The sequence below is a fragment of the Mirounga leonina genome, unplaced genomic scaffold (genome assembly GCF_011800145.1).
Source record: "Mirounga leonina isolate KUSES-001 unplaced genomic scaffold, KU_Mleo_1.0 Mir_151, whole genome shotgun sequence".
Classification (NCBI taxonomy): Eukaryota; Metazoa; Chordata; class Mammalia; order Carnivora; family Phocidae; genus Mirounga; species Mirounga leonina.
Genome location: NW_023270377.1, coordinates 67,993,320 through 68,015,893, shown reverse-complemented (window position 1 = coordinate 68,015,893; position 22,574 = coordinate 67,993,320). Strand labels below are relative to the sequence as shown.

General features: G+C 40.6%; 1 protein-coding gene across 8 annotated transcripts in view; it reads right to left on the bottom strand.

Moving 5' to 3' along the window:
• Positions 1-8,036: 8,036 nt before the first annotated feature.
• Positions 8,037-22,574, bottom strand: part of FAP (fibroblast activation protein alpha) — a 74,945-nt gene continuing 60,407 nt past the window's right edge. For 4 of the 8 annotated variants that reach the window (XM_035007892.1, XM_035007894.1, XM_035007893.1 and 1 more), the window contains 6 exons: positions 20,298-20,352; positions 12,154-12,253; positions 11,065-11,129; positions 10,491-10,563; positions 10,114-10,228; positions 8,037-8,434 (listed from right to left, as the gene is read on the bottom strand). In XM_035007892.1, the coding sequence (XP_034863783.1) occupies positions 8,371-8,434; positions 10,114-10,228; positions 10,491-10,563; positions 11,065-11,129; positions 12,154-12,253; positions 20,298-20,352 (472 nt within the window). In that variant the 3' untranslated portion in view covers positions 8,037-8,370. Of the gene's footprint in view, positions 8,435-10,113; positions 10,229-10,490; positions 10,564-11,064; positions 11,130-12,153; positions 12,254-20,297; positions 20,353-21,308; positions 21,658-22,574 lie in introns of those variants that run through there. The other 4 variants (XM_035007895.1, XR_004679685.1, XR_004679686.1 and 1 more) reach the window with 4 other exon arrangements.

Genomic DNA, 22,574 nt, shown 5'->3' with positions numbered 1-22,574 from the left:
CTGGGAAGTAATAGGCCTGTATTTCCACATGGCAACAGTTTGAACCAGTGGTTGTTATGCCTTCAGATGTGCTCACCAGCTCGCCAGAGTCCCACCCTTAGGTTCCCAGAGACCTTGCTAACCCCCTCCTTGGTTTGCTTCATTCGTTCTGATGGCCTAGTTGGCCTCAGCGGGTGCATGAGACTGGGGACTCTACTCCAAGGCATCCATTACATTTGTCCAGTATAAGATTCTCAACTATCAATTTAATTCATATAAAATCAGTCTCATCAAAAAAGATGTTGGATGGTGATGGTGATGACAATTCCTTTGAGAATGCTCTCATACCAACATCAAGCAAGGTACCATGGTGGATCCCTGGTCTCACTTTCACCATCTGAGTCAGGGAGAACTCTTCAGCCACAGTGTTTCTAGGGGATCTAAGGTTGTTATTCTACCCCATCTCTAAAAATAGTGCCCAAGAGACCTGTGAGAGAGAACTCTATATTAAGAGGAAACAAATCCTCAGCGTAACCACTACAATCCCAGAAGATGATGAGATACAGAGGAGAATAGAGTGAATTAAAACATGGGATTAACTCCTATTATCTGACCTGTGGATCTCAGTTTTTGGAAGATGACTTAGGGCTTAGGAATTACCTAGGCTTATTGCCTACTGGGACACAGAGGAATTCTTAGGGCTTGTGAAGCCATGAATCTAGCCCAGTAAGTGCAGCACGCAGAGGGAGTAATGGAATCTCAGGAAGATAAAGAGCTTGCCAAAATCACAAGAATTAGAATTCAATTTCCTTGATTCTGTTTGTCAATCTTGCAGATATATAAAGCTACACTTTGTTGTAACAGTGAGATCCTGGAAAGTTCAGTTCATCCATGTTGAGTTGTCCACTAGAAAACATGATCTAAAGTGTTCAATTTTTGAAGATATATTTCACTGGCTTATTTTTGATGACTGCAAGTTGATATTCTTGACTTAAAAGAATCAACCAACTTCCAGGGTTTGAACTTATGACCTATCTAACCAGGAGATAGAAACAGTATAAAGCATGGGCATCCTTGTTTTATTATGTGAGAGAAACTATTAGTACTTGAAACATATTTAAGATAAGAAATATTTTATTTATTTATTTTTTAAAAAGATTTTATTTATTTATTTGACAGAGAGAGACATAGTGAGAGAGGGCACATAAGCAGGGGGAGTGGGAGATGGAGAAGCAGGCTTCCCGTGGAGCAGGGAGCCCAATGTGGGGCTCGATCCCAAGACCCCGGGATCATGACCTGAGCCAAAGACAGACGCTTAATGACTGAGCCACCCAGGCACCCCAGGATAAGACGTATTTTAAAAACTACTTTTTTTTTTTTTAATAAAAGCTGCTAGAGTAATCAATAGCAGTCCAGAGAATTGTATGACTTTTTCTGGCTGAACATTTTGTGCCAAATTTCCTCATTATGCAGTGTCCTGGTGATTGATCTCAAAACAGTGATATCAGGGGTAGGGCAGTGCAGTGGACTCTGTTCCATTTCGTGACCCAAATTATTTTTGTTTCATAGACCAACCTCTTTTAGATCTCTGGCTGAGGTTCATGTCTTTCCTAACCCCATTCTCCTGACTGTGCGCTGCTTGGTGCTCAGGGATTTTTCTTTCTCTTTACTTTGAGGGGGATACAGCAAGTTCTTATCACATGCTAAGTTCCAGAAAGGAAGTGATCTGTTTCCATTGTGAGACCACACATAAGAGCGCTGGTTTCATGGGCCCTTCTATCCACAGAACATGGGAACACATTCAGCAAATATTTACCAAGCTCCTCCTACCTTATTCCAGGGCTATCTAGGCCCTGGGTTCAAAGAGGTAAAAAGACAGACAGAGTCACTGCTCAAAGGGAGCTTATATTCAAACGGGAGAAATATATACCAGATGAACACATCCATAAATAAAATAATTTCTGATGCTTATAAGTGTTATCAAGAAAGCAAATTTAGATAATGTAGTTGGAAGTCTCTGGTTATGGTAGAAACAACATTAGATCCAGTGATGAGAGTTCTCTCTAAGGTGGTGACACCTGAGCTGAGACCAGGATGACAAGCACACAGCCAAGTGAAAATATGAGAAAACCACATTCCAGGCCCTGAAACAGAAATGATATTGGCCCTTACAACAAAACAAAACAAACAAAAACAAAACAGAAAGGAGACTCATGGGGCTGGCGTTTGGAGGACAATGGGAGTGTGGTGGAGACAGGACCAGGGTGGAAGGCCTGTGTGGTGCTTTGGAGGCTGTGCATGAAGCTGGGTGAGCAAACCCTTCCTGTCCTTCAACTGCACGTTTCCCGGGCTGTATGTCTTCCCCAACAGTGTTTCCATCACTGCTGGCAAATATTCGACTCCTCAGACAGGTATTGAGATATGGGATTGAATGACTCATTCAAGAGAAAGTGCCAAGGTCAATAAGCTTCCTTGGACATTCAGGATTTCTATATTAGTTATTCCCAAAAGGCCACATTGTTTCAGAGAACATAGAGGTTCCTTTACAAGTGACTAATGATTCTCACACTTATACTAAATTCACTGATATGGAAAAGAAACTACTGGCTTCTGATTTAGACTATTAATTTCTTTATTTTTTAATTTTAATTCCAGTATAGTTAGCATACAGTGTTAGTTTCAGGTGTACAATATAGTGATTCAACAATTCTATACATTTCTCAGTGCTTATCAGGATAAGTGTACCCCTTATCGGGCGAAATAGGTGATGGGGACATCACCTATTTCGCCCATCCCCATGCCACCCCCTTCTGGTAACCATCAGTGTGTTCTCCATAGTTAAGAGTCTGTTTTTTGGTTTGTCTCTTTTTTCTTTGTTCCTTTGTTTTGTTTCTTAAATTCCGCATATGAGTGAAATCATATGGTATTTGTCTTTCTCCGACTGACTTACTTCACTTAGGATTATCCCCTTCAGATCCATCCATGTTGTTGCAAATGGCAAGATTTCATTCTTTTTTTATGGATGAGTAATATTCCGTTATACATACCACATCTTCTTTATCCGTTTATCTATCAATGAATACTTGGGCCGCTTCTATAATTTGGCTATTGTCAATAATGCTGCAATAAATATCATACTATTAATTCCTTGAAAATGAATGAAAATGCCAACTAAAAAGGGGTTTACCTTATGGATCTAGCAAACTCTTAACAAAGTGCTTACTATATGGCAGACACTGTTAGCTCTATGAATAGCAACTAATTTAGACCTCCAAACAACCCTATGGGATAGGGCCTATTATTACCCTCAACTTCATATATAAGGAAGCTCAAGCAGGAAGAACTTATAATGGCTGAGCAACATTACACAGCTAATATGTTCCTGAGTTGGGATTCAAACCAGGTAGTGTACTTTTGGGTCTGTGCCCTTACCTATCAAAGCCCACTATCTCTAAAATGAGCTATAATGAACATATTATATTTAAAAGAATTGACATATGAACTGTCTTGTCTTTTAAAGATTTTATTTATTTATTTGAGACAGAGAGAATGAGAGAGAGAGAGCACATGAGAGGGGGGAGGGTCAGAGGCAGAAGCAGGCTCCCTGCCGAGCAGGGAGCCCGATGTGGGACTCGATCCAGGGACTCCAGGATCATGACCTGAGCCGAAGGCAGTCGCTTAACCAACTGAGCCACCCAGGCGCCCCTGTCTTGTCTTTTATTTGATAGGAAGAAATTTGTAATGTTGCAAAATATTACTTCAACCTTCAGACAGTAGCATTGTTTCTTTTGGTTATACAACATGCTTGTATATATTAAAGCATCATTACTTTTTATCATTTCTCAAAGCCTGAAATTCAGCTTAGTGCTGGTGTGGTATAAACACTTTTTATGACATATTTAATATTTCCATTATGTCCATGAATATTGGAAAGGATGTCTCAATAACAAACAATATGTGTGAATGGATGGTAGTTTTTAACATATGAATGATTTTCCTACCATCTTAAATGTTTCATTAAGACATATATCTCAAAATTCTGCCCCTGGAAGAGTGAGAAAAATTCCTGCCCCCAATAATTAATGGCTAGCAAAGATGCTCCTGTTTTTGCTTGCCAATGGACAGTACTTAAGAAAGAAGGGAGATGAGTTGTCAAACCATGGCATCATGCCCTTTGCTTCATTTTTGCTCTCTCTTATTCACAGGATATAGATTCTGTATAACCACAGTGTGAGGGATGTAATGCTGTACCAACAAATATTTGTTAAAACACATTCTGTCAAAGCAATTTTTTTTAAATAAGTAGAGTAAGTAATGGAATATTAATTAGAGGCCAATAGAGTGAAATTATACTGTGCTAGCCTGTCAAAGATATTACCTGTGTGTCAAAAAGAAGAGTTTATGACCGGCATGTTAGTATTACATGCCAATATTCTGAGCAGGTGGTCATTAGAGATTTTGCTAGGAGCCAGATCGTTTTCCCCATGAATAGCTTGGTAAGGTCCAAGCACTTATTTTTCCCTGAGTTAGAAATCATTCCACTTCAAATTGCCAAGGTACCTGTCCATAATGCCAAGGGAGTTGTTTTAGCAGTTCTCTCACAAGCTGAGAATGATTCACCAAGTTCAGAATTTTTAAATCTGTTTTATTGGATAAACTCAAAATATCTGCTTTATTGGATAAATTTAAAATATCTGTTAGGTGTCTTCTTTCTTCTTTACAAACAGCATAATTGAAAGCATTGTTTTGGTAAAATCGTCTCAGAAGACCACATAATCACCATTTAAATTAGTCCTAATTCATTTTACACTTGCTTATTTTACTGTTAACTTTCCCAGAACTGTAATTTTTTTTTTTTACAATTAGAACATCTGAATTTTAATTACATTACCATCAAGAAGCTCATTAAAGTCACTTAATTGGCAACATTTCCAAAAAAACCTTAGCTGGGTTTAATATATTTTAAAGAGTTACTGTCAAAGTATAATTTCACCATTACAAACAGCTTGGCAACAACATTTGCATAAAGATCTGTCAGTTTCTGAAAAATGCTCAAATGTTGGGAAAATCAGATTCGTTAAGTCGCCTTTACTGAAACAGTCTAGAAATGGAGAAATTGTGCATACGTTCATCTTTGTAAGACTCTTGTCCCCTGCAGGACCCAGAGTAGTACTGCCAGGCACAGCATAGGTATTCAGAAAATGTTTCTTGAAGGAAATACTTCATACATTTTAGGCTTTGGGGCAGACTTAAGATTTTTTTTAAAGCCTCAATACAAGTTCCTTCATTTACGTTAAATTTAATAAGATACCCATTTTCTCACTACTTTCTTATTCACATTAGGATATAGGAGATGGTCACTTAGAATATTGAAACCACTTAAAATAGCTCTAAGATTAGCACTGCAGGACTAACATTGGAGATTATTTTGAGATGATAACATTTTTTACGGTTTCCCTCTTACCCATATTAGAATCCCACCCCTATATGACTGGTGTCATTTGAATTTGCATTGTAGTTACATTCATTTTTCACCTATACAAGACTTCAAGTTTTGCTTATAGACATGTATTTTGTTTAATATACATGCATTTTGGGGAGGTAGAGGGTCACCTCTAGGACCTAAAACAGTGGCTTACATTTGTCCAATGGACGAATGAAAATCTCAAGTTTGTGAGAGATGAAGCATGATTAATTAGGGTGCTGGGACACCCTCCTCCCCAATCTCATATGCAAGAATAAAATGCAGTTAAAGGATAGTTATTTTTACAATTTGCTTCCTACAAATAGAAAAGGTCAGATGGGGCGCCTGGGTGGCTCAGTTGGTTAAACGACTGCCTTCAGCTCAGGTCATGATCCTGGAGTCCCTGGATCGAGTCCCGCATCGGGCTCCCTGCTCGGCGGGGAGTCTGCTTCTCCCTCTGACCCTCCTCCCTCTCATGCTCTCTGTCTCTCATTCTCTCTTTCTCAAATAAATAAATAAAATCTTTAAAAAAAAAAATAGAAAAGGTCAGATGTTTTTAATCATCCCTTTTGGTTTGGCATCTTTCTATTAAATATTTCCCCTTTGTAATTTATGTATCTTTTATCCTCCATGCCCAAAGAAGAATCTAGTAAAGTGGTACAAAATGCGAACATTAAAAAACAAAACAAAACAAAACTGCCTCTCAAGTTGCTGCCTTGCTCTTCACTATATCCTTAAAGTCTTGCCCAGTGTCTGCTATACAGACAGACTTAACAAATACTTGTTGAATGAACGAATAAATACATAAACACATGCTGAATGTCTGAGGCGCACCTGGATGACTCTGCCTGAGGAGGTCAGGGGAGGCTTTAGCAACAGTAATGTAGAAAAATGAATCTTCCACAAACACAGATGCATTCACTCATTTATCGATCGCTGAGCTTCTACCATATGCCATGTTCCAAGATACGGTCTGTGAAGATTGCTAGGACAACACCATCCAATAGCACTGTCTGTGATGATGGGAATGTTCTACATCTAACATCTACAATATTATCTTGTAGACCGTGGAGAAGACTGGAGTTTTTTTACCTGGAATACTGGAACATTTCGATTTGTCTTTTAGAAGTTGCCTCTGCAGCAGTGGGAACCAGAGGCGTGAGGCTGGAGACCTCTTATTGCATGCTGATATTAAACAACAGCTTTGCAGAATTCCACAAAGGCAGAAAAGACGTTGAAGGAACAAGATTTTCTTATTATTTGCACTTGCCCTGTTGTACCCCTTGATAGAGGATTAAGAAAGAACTGTTGCTTATTCTCCTCTCCCCAGCTGGAGAGAGTGGATGATGAGAATATTATGAGGACATCTGGACTTGCTTCTGAGGCTGCTCCAGGCAAAACAAAATGGGAAAGGAATAGCTTCTCTCTGCCCCGCATAACATCGGCAGTTGCATAGATGTGGGGAGGGGGTGCTATGGCCAGCCCTGAATCTGTGTGGGTGCTGCCCAAACTTCCTGACAGAGCACCCCTTCCTGACAGGTGCGGTGGGGCCATGTGGCGTGAGTGGGAGGCATGATTTCAGAAAGCGGTGGTAGAGAGAGCATTGGACAGAGAAATGTCTGACAATTCTAGAGGAGGCTGTGGTCTCTGATCTTAGAGGCCCCTTCCTGCCGTAACGCTGCATGCCTGGATGGGTTCTTCTGGCTGTAGAGCATGAGAGATCTGAAGAGAAACCAGAGCATGAGAGAAGGCACAAGGGTCTTCTAGCTGCAACTAGGAAGGATCAAGCTAGGGATGGGAAGAAATCGTCCAGAGCCATCTCGGGCCAGGAAACACATCAATGAAAAGTCCCCTAGGGAGAGGCTTCATGGATACTTCCAACATTCATTTAATAAATATCTTCTGGTGACCTGGGTCTTTTTAATTCGGTGGCAGTTACAGAGATGGAAGCTGCCCATAAGTTTCTAATTGATGGGGACCCTTACTGTCAGAGAGTCACCTTCGGGGTTGCAAGCATTATGGCTTTTTTTTTTTTTCCTTTTTCAAAATGAGCTCAGTAATGTCAAACTCAAACCCCAGAAAAATCTCATAGATACAACATTTTTCCTTTCTAGCTGTGGATGTCCTTTTTATTTAATTGTTTTGCTTGCTTAGTTTGGTGTGGCTTAGCAATCTGAAGGCAGTTACCATTGCTAATTCTTGAAAGGGATACAAAATAAGAATGTTTCTAAATTTGAAGCATTTATTAAAAGGAGCCTGAATTCAAAATTCTGATTTTATCCCTGTTGAGTGCTTTTGGCTACGTTGAAGAAATCTGGGAGAAATTTCATAAACATTTCTTGGAGGTCCAGCATAGAGTGCAAACATCAGGATGCCTCTATGAAATGCATCTCGAACTTGATTTCTGAACAATGCTTTTTCATACTCTGAGCTATTCATTCCAGCATTTGGAATCCTAATTACAAAAATCCAAACTCTTCTAGATTCTTCTTCTCCATCCCCATCTAACGTGACTCATGTGCTTGCCTAGCACAAGCGTTTATTTTCTGTGATAAAACCGGAAGTTGAAATTAATGCACACAGACAAAATAACAGCACTTTAACTTCTGACTTTATTATTTTCCTCAAATGAACAGGTGATAAAACACTGTGTCCAAAGCAAAAGGCACGGTTCCCTTTTCTCTCCTTTCAGAGAGTGCCAGAAAATGTAAACAATGTTTGAGTTGAGCTTCTGAGTCTTAATCTTCCGCCAGCCTTTAGAACATCATTCGTCTGTCCCAGGATTTAACAGCATAAAGAGTAAAACAAGCAAGTGGTCTGAGGCATTTATACGAAGTGTTCCCACGGTGATACATCCCACTGTGATACAAGCTTGCGTCTGCGTCCTTCTTAGTCGGACAAAGAAAAACACTGCTTTAGGAAGCGGGTCATGTGGGTGTACAGGTGCTTCGTGGACAGGCCGGATATGCCATGGTTCTGGTCTGAGTACCACTGCAAGGCAGAGACCAGAGGCTGGAGTCACGCCCACGGCCACACAAGGCACCCAGCTTTGACTTTCTAATGCTCGCAGGTCCCGACCATTTTTCTAATGCTGTGATTGAAATTCTACTTAAGGGGCGCCTGGGTGGCTCAGTTGGTTAAGCGACTGCCTTCGGCTCAGGTCATGATCCTGGAGTCCCGGGATCGAGTCCCGCATCGGGCTCCCTGCTCGGCGGGGAGTCTGCTTCTCCCTCTGACCCTCCTCCCTCTCATGCTCTCTGTCTGTCATTCGCTCTGTCTCAAATAAATAAATAAAATCTTAAAAAAAAAAAAAGAAATTCTACTTAAGAGCACTTAATAAGATAGCTCACATGCAGACATTTAGAACGGGAAGACAGAAAAGGTCTTTTATTAACCGGGACTATTCTTTCCCATTCTTTAAGCTCGTATTTTATTTTATTTTATTTTATTTTGTTTGTTTGTTTGTTTGTTTGTTTGTTTGTTTGTTTTCAGCTTATATTTTAGATCTTGGTGGCTGAGGTTTCACAATGGCTAGCATCTTGGGGGGTCAGGAGGCAGGTACGTGCTCCAGAGCTGGGTCTATCACTTTGCTCCTCTGGAGCTTGGTTTCCTCATTTGAAAAAATAAGGAGTTTGGATTTGATTTTCTCTAAGGCTTCTGCTAGCTCAAAAACTCTATGAGGCTTGTAGCCTCTGAAATCCAATTCCTCTCTGCTGCAGAAAATCCACAACACATATAACTGTAAACACCTTTCATAGGAGTTAAACATAGTATCATTAAAGTCACCCAGGAAGATGACGTTATACATTTAAACTTCATTGTTGGAGAGATGCTGGCGAGATTATTGTTTTTACTGAATAAAGGTGGATAGTGGTCATGATAGAATGCTATACACTTAGAAGGTGAATTTACGTTGGGGGGGGTCACGATTAAAAAAGATCAGATAAATCTCCCATCTCCCTTTGCAAATTATTTTAAAAAGCCCAATTTACAAAAATGGGGGTTTCCTTTTCGAGGTTCTCATTCAGGAAAAGCAAGTGAGGGAGAACTTCTGCTCCCTGAGGAGGGGAAGCTGCTGTCAGGGGTTGTCTCTCTTGCCGTGGTTTTCACCTTCCTTTTCCCTCTGTTGTCATTTCCGAGTCCTCGTGCCACCCACCCGGACTCTCCGGCTAGCTCATTCATTCATTCGCTCGGGGAACACTCCAGTTTCTGTGCTGGGCCAGACTTGTGTCAGGCACTGAGAACACATGGGTGAAAGAGTTCCCTAACTCTGAGTGGGGCTGCCTGACTTCAGGGAGCCTCTGTGGCCGCTGATAACATTCCCCAATCGCTCCTTACTGAATACGCGGAAGCTTTTCGCTGCTTTGGGACTCCCAGCTTTTGTGGGGATGCTAAGCATGCAGCTACATTATGTAAGCAGGATCACAGAACTATGGGATGTTCGAGCTAGAAGATCATCAATCTCACGGATGTCTTTATTTCAGATAGGACTCAACCGGATCCCCAGAGGGGACATGGGTCACCTCATGTCCTTCAGGGAGTTCATGGAAGATCCAAGACCCACTTGCTAATGTTCTGCCTACTCTACCCTACAGCCCGTTTGCCAGGTTTTTGTAAAAAAATAATAATAATACTACTAATGAAAAATCAGATTCCTCCTTTGAGCTTACAGGTCTAAGGCCGTGAACGGGAGTAAAACGAAATCATGTACCATTGCCTGGAAATCCACTTGTGCATTAACCAGAGCTTTAGCAATCTGTGCTGAGTTTTGAAAGTGCACATTATCTGCAACAAAGAGAGAGAGTTAAAGTGCTGCTAAATACCAGAAAGCATCGAGTGACAATGTACTGCCTGCAAATGAACACCGACAATTATCTAGTCATGCGGTTGACATTGTCAGCAGTGAGTCATCGCACTCATTTGTGGAAATGTCCCTGACTCTTAGGTACTGACCCTGAGCACAGGCATAGGAGGATGCTTAATGTTTCTTAAACAAAGTGATGTTGGCTCAGTATTTTTATGTGTAAGAGTCTTGCTTAAACCTCACCATCTGCTGTTCCGTGGATGAGAAGATAGTCTACATTTCTGAAATATTCTGCTCTTGCCATCACAGTTGAATTCTGGAAAAGAGGAAAAATTAACATTTTAGTTGCTGCAAGTTCTAATAGAAAACTAGCTAAATCATTGTGCGATGGACTTAGCACCAATACTGAAATTATGTATTGCTTTGGTTGATAAATATTTAAGAGTCAGAGCAACACATTTTCATCATCATTTGCATTACTTCCATCTGATTCTTCGTTTGAAAAACGGGAAGTTTATGTGTCATATGTTACATATGAGTGAGACCTTAGGCATAAATGATGCCCGCTCAAGCTGTGTAGGGGTTGGGGGTGGGCAGGAGGATGCGGAAAAGGGAGGTGAGGGAAGGGAGGATGGGGAAAGAAAGAAGAGAATCCTAAGAGAGTGAATGTCTTCCTAGTGAGGTGTTTTGCAGCTAACAAAAGATCAGCGTATTTGCTTGGGGAGCCAGCAAAAGTATAAACTCTGAATGACTGCTTCAGAATTATTTAGCGCATTTGCAAGAAGTCAATGACCTAAATGAAACAGAAAACGCTTACTTTATAGTGCTTGAGGTTATCGTTCTTTGTTGGGAGGCCCATGAAGCGCTCTGTGTAGATAGATGCTATAAAATATACGAGAATATGTTGTTTACGTGTGATATGGGTCATTCCATTAACCAACAAGACCCCCCAGTTCGAGAACTGCTCGTCACCTTCCCCCGTGGAGCTGCTGAGGAAGGTTCCTGCTTGCCTTTACTGTAATGCTCCACCCAAGTCATTTGCTCTGCGATTTGCCTCAACAGGGCTAGAGAGGCAAAGGAGGAGACAGGCACAGCTAACATTAGAAAGGACTGATCTTAAGCTTTTTCTCTTCCACCCTTTGGTGGGGGAGATGTTTAGCTAGGAAAGACCTTATGGAATGACCTCATCGTATTTTTTAAAAAATCACAAATGCAGCCACCTCTTGTACTTTTATTGGTGTCTTAATTAATCTGGGATGGAACTATGTGCCCCCAGTCCTCCTCTCCCAACACACACACATTTTTTTTTTTTTCTGAATAAAGATTGCCTGAGAGTTATAGTTGTCTCATTTCTACCCCAACCCAGGGACGAGGATCTGATGAAAGCTAATTTTTGTGCAATTATTAGAGTTAATTCCAAATAATCATCCTGCATTAATGTGAATCATAAAAATAGGCACCCACGGGAGGTGTACTTCTTAACAAAATTTTTTTATGGCTCTGGTTTCTGGAGCAATGGACCTGGCGACTGCAAACTGTGACTTGGAGGTGAATAGTTTGGCTCCGCCCAACTTTGCGTAAAATGTATTTACAGGCCACCCGTGTGCCTGCAAAAACACAGACTCGGCTCTGGTATTAAAGGTTTGGTGTATCAGGAGGCACCAGGTTTCGGGGAGAGGATCACATACATTGGGTTTTGGAAGAGTCCTCCCTCACTCTTAAGATTTCTTTGATTGTTGCAACATGATTACAATGCATCATATAAACCACCTCGCTTCCAGATTATGCTTTCCCCAGTGAAGCTGGGGTGAATTTTACTGCATAATTTGTTTTCCTAGCAACCTCAAATATAGAGTAATTATGTGTTAAATGTTTTCGCAGCCACAGTTATGAAATGTTTCCATACCGTAATATTCCCAGCTGGAGACAGGAGCCACTGCTATCCCACATTTGAAAAGACCGGTTCCTGAAGCAAGGGCCAGGGATGAAACATAGCCTCCGTAGGACTGTGGAGACATCATTACAAGTCAGTCCCAGATTTGCTTTCAGAAAGTCTCCAACATCGTTTTACAGCAACTCTGCTCACAATAAGTACTGATGGGAGCTGGGGATATGCATGGGGCAGATTAAATGTCTATCTTGCACCCCTGGCAGCAAGCTCCACCTGACACAGCATCATTTCACCCCCAGTAAACTAAAAATACTTGGTGTGCTGATTGGAGCATGGTAGGGGCAGTTGAAGAGATATTTATAAGTGCAACTTTTCTGCCCCAATTTTTTTTCCTCTCTATTTTTCCAATGAGGGCCTTGCCAGAGCAAAACCAGGATTGTACTTGAAAGAAATGCACAAAGAAAGGAGATTATTCTCCAAATGTAAAAGCGGGATACTTCCCACAGTCTGCAAAAGTCCTGTAAGACAATACTCACATCTGTGTATTTACTTATTGGTTTTCATAATAGAACAACAAGGGTAAGACATAAGAACCTTTTGGATAGTTAAGGACATGGCCAGAGTTTGTGTATAATGTAGTGTTACATATTCTGTTCTGAGGGGGGATTTCTGGCATAGCAGCTCAAAGGAGGAAAAGCCACTGGTGTCTTTAAAAGTCTTACATAGCCCCCCACAAATTGAATGGAAAAACAAAGAAATACAAAAGGAGTCAGGAGTAGGGTTAGCTCTCATCAATTTTCTTCCCCAAGGAATCAGGGAGATGATTCAGAAATGTGACCCTGATAACAGGAGCTGTCTGCCCATGTCACTTGGAAATTTGAACCTTGTCCTAAAAGTGAAGAAATGAACACAATAAGGTGGCATCTCCCCCGGAAGTGAAATTTGGGCTGTGGAAACATGCTTGAGAGAGAGGCTTCTCCTGGGAATGTGGACTAAACAGTGCTCTGGGTCCTGAACCCCCAAAATGTGTGTGCTAGATCAGGAAGTGATTCTCGGTGCATATTCTTGCCCCAACACAGGAACGTTCCCCACAAGTCACCAGAGGACAGTGGGACTTTCCAACTAGGAATGGGCCTTGTATTTAGGACCTTATTACCACAAACCTCTGGGGGCCATTTTCCCTTAGGTCAGCAGAGATCATATCACCCTTTGCCACAGAGAAGTCAGTCTTCAGAGAGGGTGAAAGAGTGAGAAGGGAGAGTTCACAGAGTGAGAGACAGATCGGCAGACAGAGGACAGACATGCTAATGAGGGCAAATCATTGGGAGGGCTCTATTCTTAACCCACGAAATACATGGAATGGGGGGATAAGTTAAACAATCTTGCTGAATTCATGAGGTAAAGGAAGAATTTTTTAACTAGTGTACAGTTGTATGTTTCCAGTTCTGGGGAATTTTATTGAGGACCCTTGGTGACAAAACACAGAATAGAAGAAGCAGCTCCAATTATATCATGCCCTCCTTTTATTATACTTAGAGAAGAACTAAAACATGTTCTAATAGGGGAAAATATATTTTAAAAACGGAAGGAACAGTGGGTTTGAAAATCATTTTGGTAAGTGAAAATTTTCACTTATAAAAATGATTTGCTTTGATTCGTAGGTTAGCAACGACTATTACTGAAATGGAAGTCCTCTCCTTCTTTCTTTTAGGCTCAACTGAGAGGAAAGTAAGCTGAGTTAGAAATATTATTGTTTGTGGTTGTATTGGAAAAGCGTGTTCACTACCAGTAACAACGGTGGGTCCTGCTGAAATAGCGTGAAGCGAGATTTGAAATGGAAAGCATTTACACATGGTAAAAAGGGTTTTCAACACTTCTGTTCGAAATCTTACAAATTATTAACCTGTATCTACTCAGTGATTAGAGAGTAGTGCTGTCCCTAAATACAATTTCCGTGTTTCCAGGACGAATACGAATTGTCTCTAGGAATTTGTAAGAGCAAAACTAGTGTAGCAGCGCAACAAAAGTAGGTGTTCTTTAAATTCTCAGGCGGCTTAGAAAAGCGATTCCTATTGTAGAAATGAAGAGGAAATAAAATAAACCCGCGTTGACTTTTTTCTGCTCTCCCATGGGTGGGGTTCCAAGGCAGAGTGGGTGGCTGTCGCAAGAAAGGAACCCACGGAGCAGATTGGCCATGAGAATGCTAGAATTTTGTCCTTTGCACTTAGATGCCTTGCCATTTTGTTTAAACGAAGGATATCTTTAAAAACATTCTTAGAAGGGCACAGAATTTTGAGGGGTTTATAGAACGCTCTTCTGTGAGCCGTAATGCACACTGGAACATTCTACCTACAGGCAGTTATAATGAATAGCTAACGTTTGTACGGCCAAGGCTCTTGCAACCTTCTTGGAGGACCCACACTCTCTGTTTCCCTTCTCCCTCCTCAGATGTTCCCCTGCTTGTCGGCTCTCCTGATGTTCTCTGGACTCTCCAGGCATGATCTAGCCCCAGGACTTGCACAAAGGCTGCCGCCTTCCGCCTAGAACCCTCTTTCCCCAGGATACGGCCATGGCTCGCTTCCTCCCCATTTCAAGTCTTAACCCAGAGAGAGTCGCACCTGTCCTTCTCATCTACAATGCACCAACCCTGCATCATGCTCCTATCTTTTTGTATTTTGTTTTTCACCAGAGCACTCGTCATCGTTTAACATCCTGTTCATTGTACTTATTTGTCCTGCTTATTGTCTTCCTTCCCAACTGTTCCCAACTCCATAAAGGTAGACATTTTCATCTGCCTGGTTAATGAATGTATCCCCATCGCTGACAACATGGCGTAGAACACAGAGGGGAATAGAATCAAATAGTCGGGGCGCCTGGGTGGCTCAGTCATTAAGCATCTGCCTTCGGCTCAGGTCATGATCCCAGGGTCTTGGGATCGAGCCCCACATCGGGCTCTCTGCTCAGTGGGAAGTTTGATTCTCCCTCTCCCACCCCCCCGCTTGTGTTCCCTCTCTCGCTGTCTCTCTCTGTCTGTCAAATGAATAAATAAAATCTTAAAAAAAAAAAAGAATCAATATTTGTCAAATATATCACTTTCCTGTTAACTCAGCTCATCCTCACAGGGCCCCGGTGAGGAAATCACGGCTGCCTTTCACGACGAGGAAGCCGTGGCTGGAGGGAACTTAGAGGGCTCTGGGAGTCAGGAAGCAGCAGAGCTGGGACTCAAAGCCAGGACACTTGCCTCTACAACCCATGACTTTCCTCTCTGTCCTTGCACTGGGGCAAACCTCATGGGGGAACTTTAAGTTTGGAGTCTAATGTAGTCTCATTAGAGGTGCATTTGTCCTACTTTTACATCGTTGATCGCACATAGCAATTCAAATTGCTTATAATTAGTCACTGGAAGAGAAAGGAACTAAGATTAAATCATGAACTAATGCTTATTCAACACCACCTGGCTAGGCCTATATTAACAAAGCAAGGCCCACGAATGAGGTTGTTATTCTAATAATTTAGGCAAAACCCCTGCTGCTCTTCAATTGTCAGAATAATTACTTCAATTTTTCTTCGCATAAACCAGGGTTTTGCAACCTCAGCACGGTTGACATTTTGGGCTGGGTAATTCTTTTTTGTGGGGACCTGTCCTGTGCATTGTGGGATATTTAACAGCATCTCTGGCCTCGACTCATTAGCTGCCAGTAGCACTCCCCCAGTTGTGACAACCACAAATGACTCCAGACATTGCCAAATGTCCCCTGAGGTGCAAGATGGCCTGGTGAAGAACCAGCCATAGCAGACACATCCTAGGCATGGTGCTGGGGGCCTGGTGGATATCTAATAAACAGCCAAGAACAGAGCTACTGGATTTTGGTTTGTGTGAGCCAGAAATATAAAAGGGTAAGATAAAAACGCTTCCTTTCCCCTTCTTAATCAGGATTATGGAGGCAAACATAAGATTTGCAGCTTATTTGCCAACTGACTACCAAAAATGTCTGGGGTCAGCTTTAGTATATGTCTCAGACTGCTAACCTGCCTAACGCTTCATGGAAACAGATACTTTCTTCCTTGATATGAGACACACTAATGGCTAAGGAACGCTCACGGTCATTCTCAACAGCTTCCTCTTCCACATCTCCAGTTTCCCACAGGTCCCTGTTTATTATACTAGAAAACAGCACTTGAAGCTCTCACCTCTTCCCACCTCCTACTTCACTGTTTGAATTCAGGCCCTTGGTATTTGTGGCCAATATTACTGCTCCCTAAATCCTTGGCCCACTCCCTCCCCCACCTCAGACCATCCTTCGCCCTGTGGCCAAGAGTATCTTTCTAAGACACCAATTCTATTCCCTATTGACTTCAAGAGCATGTTTCAAAAAAGGATCCATGGAATCAAATACCTTTTGGTAATACTATATTAATCAAAATTTAACAGGATTCTTTACTGTTCTTTCACCAAGCCAATATACACTATTATGTAGAATTCATGATTTACCGTATTGTTAGACCCAGAGGACCTTTTCCTGAAAAAGTTCTTGGTATTTTTTTTTTTAAAGATTTTATTTATTTATTCATGAGAGACAGAGAGAGAGAGAGAGAGAGAGAGAAGCAGAGGGAGAAGCAGGCTCCCAAGGAACAGGAAGCCCGATGCGGGACTCGATCCCAGGACCCTGAGATCATGACCTGAGCCGAAGGCAGACGCTTAACCATCTGAGCCACCCAGGCGCCCAAGTCCTTGGTATTAATAAGATACATTTGGGGGAACACTGACTTACGGGATTAAATTTAGTTTAAATAACATCATTGGTGTATGGGATGGCCAAGTATTATGCTAAACATTTGAGAAAAAAAATTAAAAAAAAATACAAAGTCCATTCCCTCGATGAGCTTACATTCTCATGGGAGAAATCAATAGATAGACAAAATAAAACATGATAATTCCTAGAAGAGCAGTATAAAGAACTACTGGAGCACAAAGAAAGTCATATCTGAGTTGGGTTTTCAAAGAGTAAGTAGGAGTTTTCCATTTTGGAGGCAGAGGAGCAGGATGGGAGAAGATGGACACATTTCAGGTTGCAGGGAAAAGTCAAATTATTCATAAGGCGTGGGGGAGAAGTGGAAAGAGATGAGGCCAGAAAAGCAGGTTACAGCCAGATTGTCAAGGGCTTTGCATGCAAGGAAATAAGTTTGGGCACCAGGTCAAGGTCAATATGTGGCCTTAGAAAATATATAAGCATATAAGCAGAAAAGCAACATGGTAAGAATTGTGTTTTGGAATAGCAACTTCATTAGCAACATTGCAGCTTGTGAGGTCAAAGCAGGAAGGCTAGTTAAGAGGCAACTGGAATAGTTAAACTGGTACCACCCAATGGTCCATGGACCAAAAGAATCAGCATTACCTGGGATCTTGTCAGAAATGCAAATCCTTGGGGCTCACCCTGGACTATGGAATCAGAATCTCTAGTGGTAGGGCCCTGGAAACTGTTTCAACAAGTTCTCCACGTGATGCTTATGTAAGCTAAATTTTGAGAAGGTCTGATCTAAATTACATATGAAGAAACTTGAACTAAAGCACTGGCAGTGGGGATGATGAGACCAGATTTAGATTTTTGAAGGTAGAATTGACAGAACTTACTAACCAATGGCATGTTGGAGTCAGGGAACAAGAGAAGTTGAAAATAGCTCTGAATTTACTAATTTGGGTGACTAGGTGTGTGGTGAGGTCCTTTAATAAAGATGAGGACTTGTTTTAAGTAGACTATAACAAGTTTAGCTTGTGTAGGTTAGGCTTGAGGCTCCAGTCAGACATTTGGGATAGATGGTCAGTGAGCATTTGGAACATGGAACTCAGAAGAGAGCTGGGGGCTAGTGACAGGGATCTGAGAGTCAGCACCATCTTTGAAATTACATGGGTTTTCCCAAGGAAGTGAAAAACAGTGAGATTCATGGCCAGACCCTGAAAAACACTGACATTTAAAGAATGAATGGAAAATTTAAAAAATAAATAAATACAAAAATAAAGAATAAATGGAGTGTAATGATCATGGAGACATAGAAAAATAGGAGAAATGTGTCACAGATCCATAGATAGAGCCCATTCTCCTTTATGCAGTCTAAAAGGCCTCCTGTTAATCTGGCTAACTCCCTACCCAAATTCCTTTCCTTCACCTTCCTCACCACATGCCTTACACGTCTGAAGTTTCCAGCATCCAGACCAACCACACCCTACTCATTGTTACCTCAGGACCCTGTCAAGGCTGTCTTCATTCTCGGGAATGCACCATTATTGACCTATCTTCACTCATTTCTGAATCTCCCCTTAACTCTCACAGCCAGGATTAACTACTCTGCTCCCTCGTGTTTTCCACCACAAGTTGTATCTGTCTTAACAGTTGGAACATTGCTGAGCAATTGCTTTTTTGCTGTTTTATCTAATAAAGGGCCAGAGCTATAACTTATTCATCTTTTCATCTTCCAAAGAACCTAATATAAGACCTAGTTGAGATCCAATAAAAATTTACTACATTGGTGTAAGAATGCATGAGTCAGTGATCAGATGGATGGATTAAATAAATCATAAAGAATTGATAAAAAAAAAAAACCGGTATAGTATTAAGGTCTTTTTCCCTCAGGATCTTCTGGGTCCTGCTGATTTAGGGGCTGCTCAAATGTTGCATCCATTGGCAGTTCACTTATTCCTTCTTGTGCGCATGCTCTCAGGATTTACCTCACAATCACTGCCTTGTTGGAAAGTAAGCAATAAAGGGGACCTAATATACAACCTCTCCTAGAAGCATTTGCATAGACATGGTGAGAATCTCTTATTGAAGAATTTCAGACTGATATGGATGTATTTTGGGGTGCTGAGTGGGTTCTTTAAATCATCCCACATAAATGGTTCTCTACCAAACTAATACCAGGATGTTCTAGAAATGAAATTAAAAGTTCCACTTTATGGTTATTTCAAAGCCTGCAGTAAAAGCAAAGTAAAACTGTAAGAGAAATGTTAATGATTATATGTAAGTGTTCAGCATGAAATCTGAATCTTTCAAAAATTTACTTTAGGAAATTTCATAAAATGGATGGTAGAAGAGATCTTATCTGAAATATTTCACTATAAAAATATTTCATTTATTTCCACCCATTTGAATTCCGTTCTGTTTAGATATTTAACATTTGATAGTTTTAAGAAGGACCAAATGGCTTGAAGTAACAACTTTCCACAAATTCATAACAGCTCTTCATCTGGTCACTGAGCTGAGAGCTGAGCCGGAGCCTGCAGACTCCCTTCAATATTGGGTTTCATTCCCTCCATCTTGTGCAGGCCGCTCTCAGAGAAAACAGCCAAGAAAAACAACCCAAGCACAAACGGCTGCAAATTGACTTGCAAATGTACAAATTCAGACCAAAAAGTGAAACAGGAAATCTTCTTTGAAGGGTAATTATCATAATTTATAATGGGCAAATCTAAACTCTTTCCAATATTTCTCTAAACTTTCCAGTGACTTCATTGCCCATGATTGGGAAGTTTTGCCACTTCCTTTTTATGTGTATTTTGAAAAACTGCTTAGCTCCTCAAATATGGGCAATTATCTCCATGACCTATAACTCAGAAACTAAATTATACTTCTCTCCCATTGGTACAAATTAATATTAGGCCTAGTAAAATAATTTGATTACAAAAAAAAAAAAAAAGAAAAGAAAAAAAGGAATCAAAACAGCCAAGATATGCCTGGGGTAAGCTAGGTACTAGGGAATTTATATTTTAAAAGTTCCTGTGATTTCAAACGTTAGCTTAGCTTTTCATAAAAATGAAATGATGAGATAGAAAAGATACATATTAACTCTAAAATAACAAAAGAAATTACACCTCTGATGAATATAGTTCAGTTCAGTATACTATAATACAAAAAAAAAAAAATAAGTAAAAATGTGTCAATTACGAGTTAGTTTGCTATATGAGGAAGAAACTAAATGATTGGAAAAAAGGAACACTTAAAGCCACCACTTTGAAGCCTAGATTATCCAAATTGACTGTTTCCATTGACAGATTAAATGATGTTGCAACATTAACATTTCATGAGAAACCTTATAAGCACACACTTTAGAAAATTATGATTGCTGAACTGAATAACAGGCATAAAACATATAAAACAACTCACCCAGCCCCATATGGCTATTCTTTTTTCATCAATGAAACCCATTTCTATGAATTTTCTAAAGAAAAGAAACAAATTTTTAGAATTTTAAGTGTGTACACATGACATTTACTTCCTTACACAAGCATATTTAATCTGAAGATTTAATAGAAATGCTCCATTTTCTTTGTTTAAACACATGCATAATACACTGCACTTAACAAATAATTAAAAGAATATTATCGTGTTTTCTGCAAAGGATAAAATGGATCCTTTAGACTCTACTGTACATCTGTTGAGTAGTACTTCTAAGGCTGCAGGTCTAGCATCCTGATTGTGTGAGCGAGTTACTTGGGACTCAGAGAGGTCAAGGCCCAGGCTTACAGTAACACAGGAAGTCATAGCACCACGACTAGGACCAAATTTCCAAATCCCCAGATTTGAGGAAAAAAAGATTTTTGTTATTGTTGCTTTAAATTTTATCAATCTTAAATGCTTAGATCTTAGTGATAATCACCACCTTGTTTTGGCATCCATGGAATAATATCCATCCCTCTCCCATTTCATACTTAGGGACCCTCAATTTATCATGGTATGGATAATTATGCGTGTCTTTTAGGATATGGACATGATTATTTTGAGTTCCATCATAGAAGAGCCTTCCTTTGAAAACTGTTTTGAAAATAAATATCTTCTTAGGAGCAAGGGACCATGCTGAAGGGCAACCTTTAAAAAGTCATGGGAAGCCCTCAGAAATGCAACTTTGCAAAGCTGGTACAGGATAGGAATGTTTTAGGCTAATTTATCCCAGGCCTCCTTGAGGGTTGGTGTTCTAGAGCAATTGTGATTTATTTTGGGAATGGTTTGATTCCCAAAACTCAGGGAACTCTAAGAAAAACAGAAGCAGTGGAAGAAAAAAAAAATAAGGGGGATGAGCCATTGCAGAGACCAGGATGCGACAGTAGCAGGAAGGAGGGGAGGAGAACAAAGTAACACACAGGGAGCCAGAAAAATACGATTTTTTTGTTCCCTTTAGATATGTAATGCCCTTTCTCATTCTTCTCTGGAAGTAAAATGGAATGGTTTTATTAGTTGAATAATGGAGTTTCTTATAGGGATTTCACAGCAACCATTTTGCTTGTTGCATTGATTCAACATGCACGTTTCCAATGCACAGAGGAGTTGGGCAAATGCCCGGGACCAACAGATGGGAAGAAGCCCCGTCAGTCACAGCTTACCCTACACCGATTCTGAGGGACACTGAGGAGTCTACGGGGAAGAAATGCAGCAGCAAACGGAGAGTTGTTACCTGTGTGGATGCTGTTCATGGTAAAACAGAGAAAATGTGCAGCAAACTGTGGCATTTCAGCAATTCTTCCATTAACTTCAAAAGCCAAATGAAAGAGGAAAAGGTTCACTTTCTTTGTTAGGAAAAAAAAATCTTTCCACTACTGCTGGAAGACAGTTCTGAGCCATAAAATCAATTTCGATTTTATGATCTCCCAGAAGCTAGCAATCATATTGCCTTGCACCTGGGGTAAAAGCAAATAGCAGGTGATACATGGGAGCAGGAAATTCTTAACAGCTCCCTTCCTCGCTTTATTCTGGAAGGATGACATTTACAAGAAATGATAGTGCAATAGTTAACATGGAAATGAAACATTAACACTTAATGTGGCAGGACTAGGTTAAAGGTTAGCTAGATAATCTGAGCACTCTGAGGCCAAAAGGCTCCATAAAATTTACCTCCAAATTCTGGAGCGCTCTCAGAAGGGTTATCAGAAACACTATTGATAATGTGGTTAAATAAAGAAAAATGTTAGTAACAAATGAAAAAGCATTTTGGAGGCTGGACTGAACTTTACAACTTTTCTCGCATAAGAACGGCCCTAGACCAAAGGTCAATTTGGAATCCTAGGGATCAATTATTATTCTATTTTGGAATTGTCCTTATTGATACCATGTATAACAGTATGACATGATATTTTCTCACCACCAACCTTCTAGTTATTGTGGGAAATGTGGGAATGTCAAAAAATGCCAAATATACCCCAAATGAGTAGAACTGACCCTATAACTAACAAAGTTTATGGGTCCACGTATGTACCATTTGCAGGGAAGCCTGATGAAAGCAGTTCCCAGTTTCACTTACGCTTTGACCTCACAAGCATCTCCTTTGAAGCATTCTCTTTTGTGTAGTCAAAGTTGTGAGGTTGTCTGGCTGCTGTTGCTGCTGCTTCTTCTTCTTCTTCTTCTTCTTCTTCTTCTTCTTCTTCTTCTTCTTCTTCTTCTTCTTCTTCT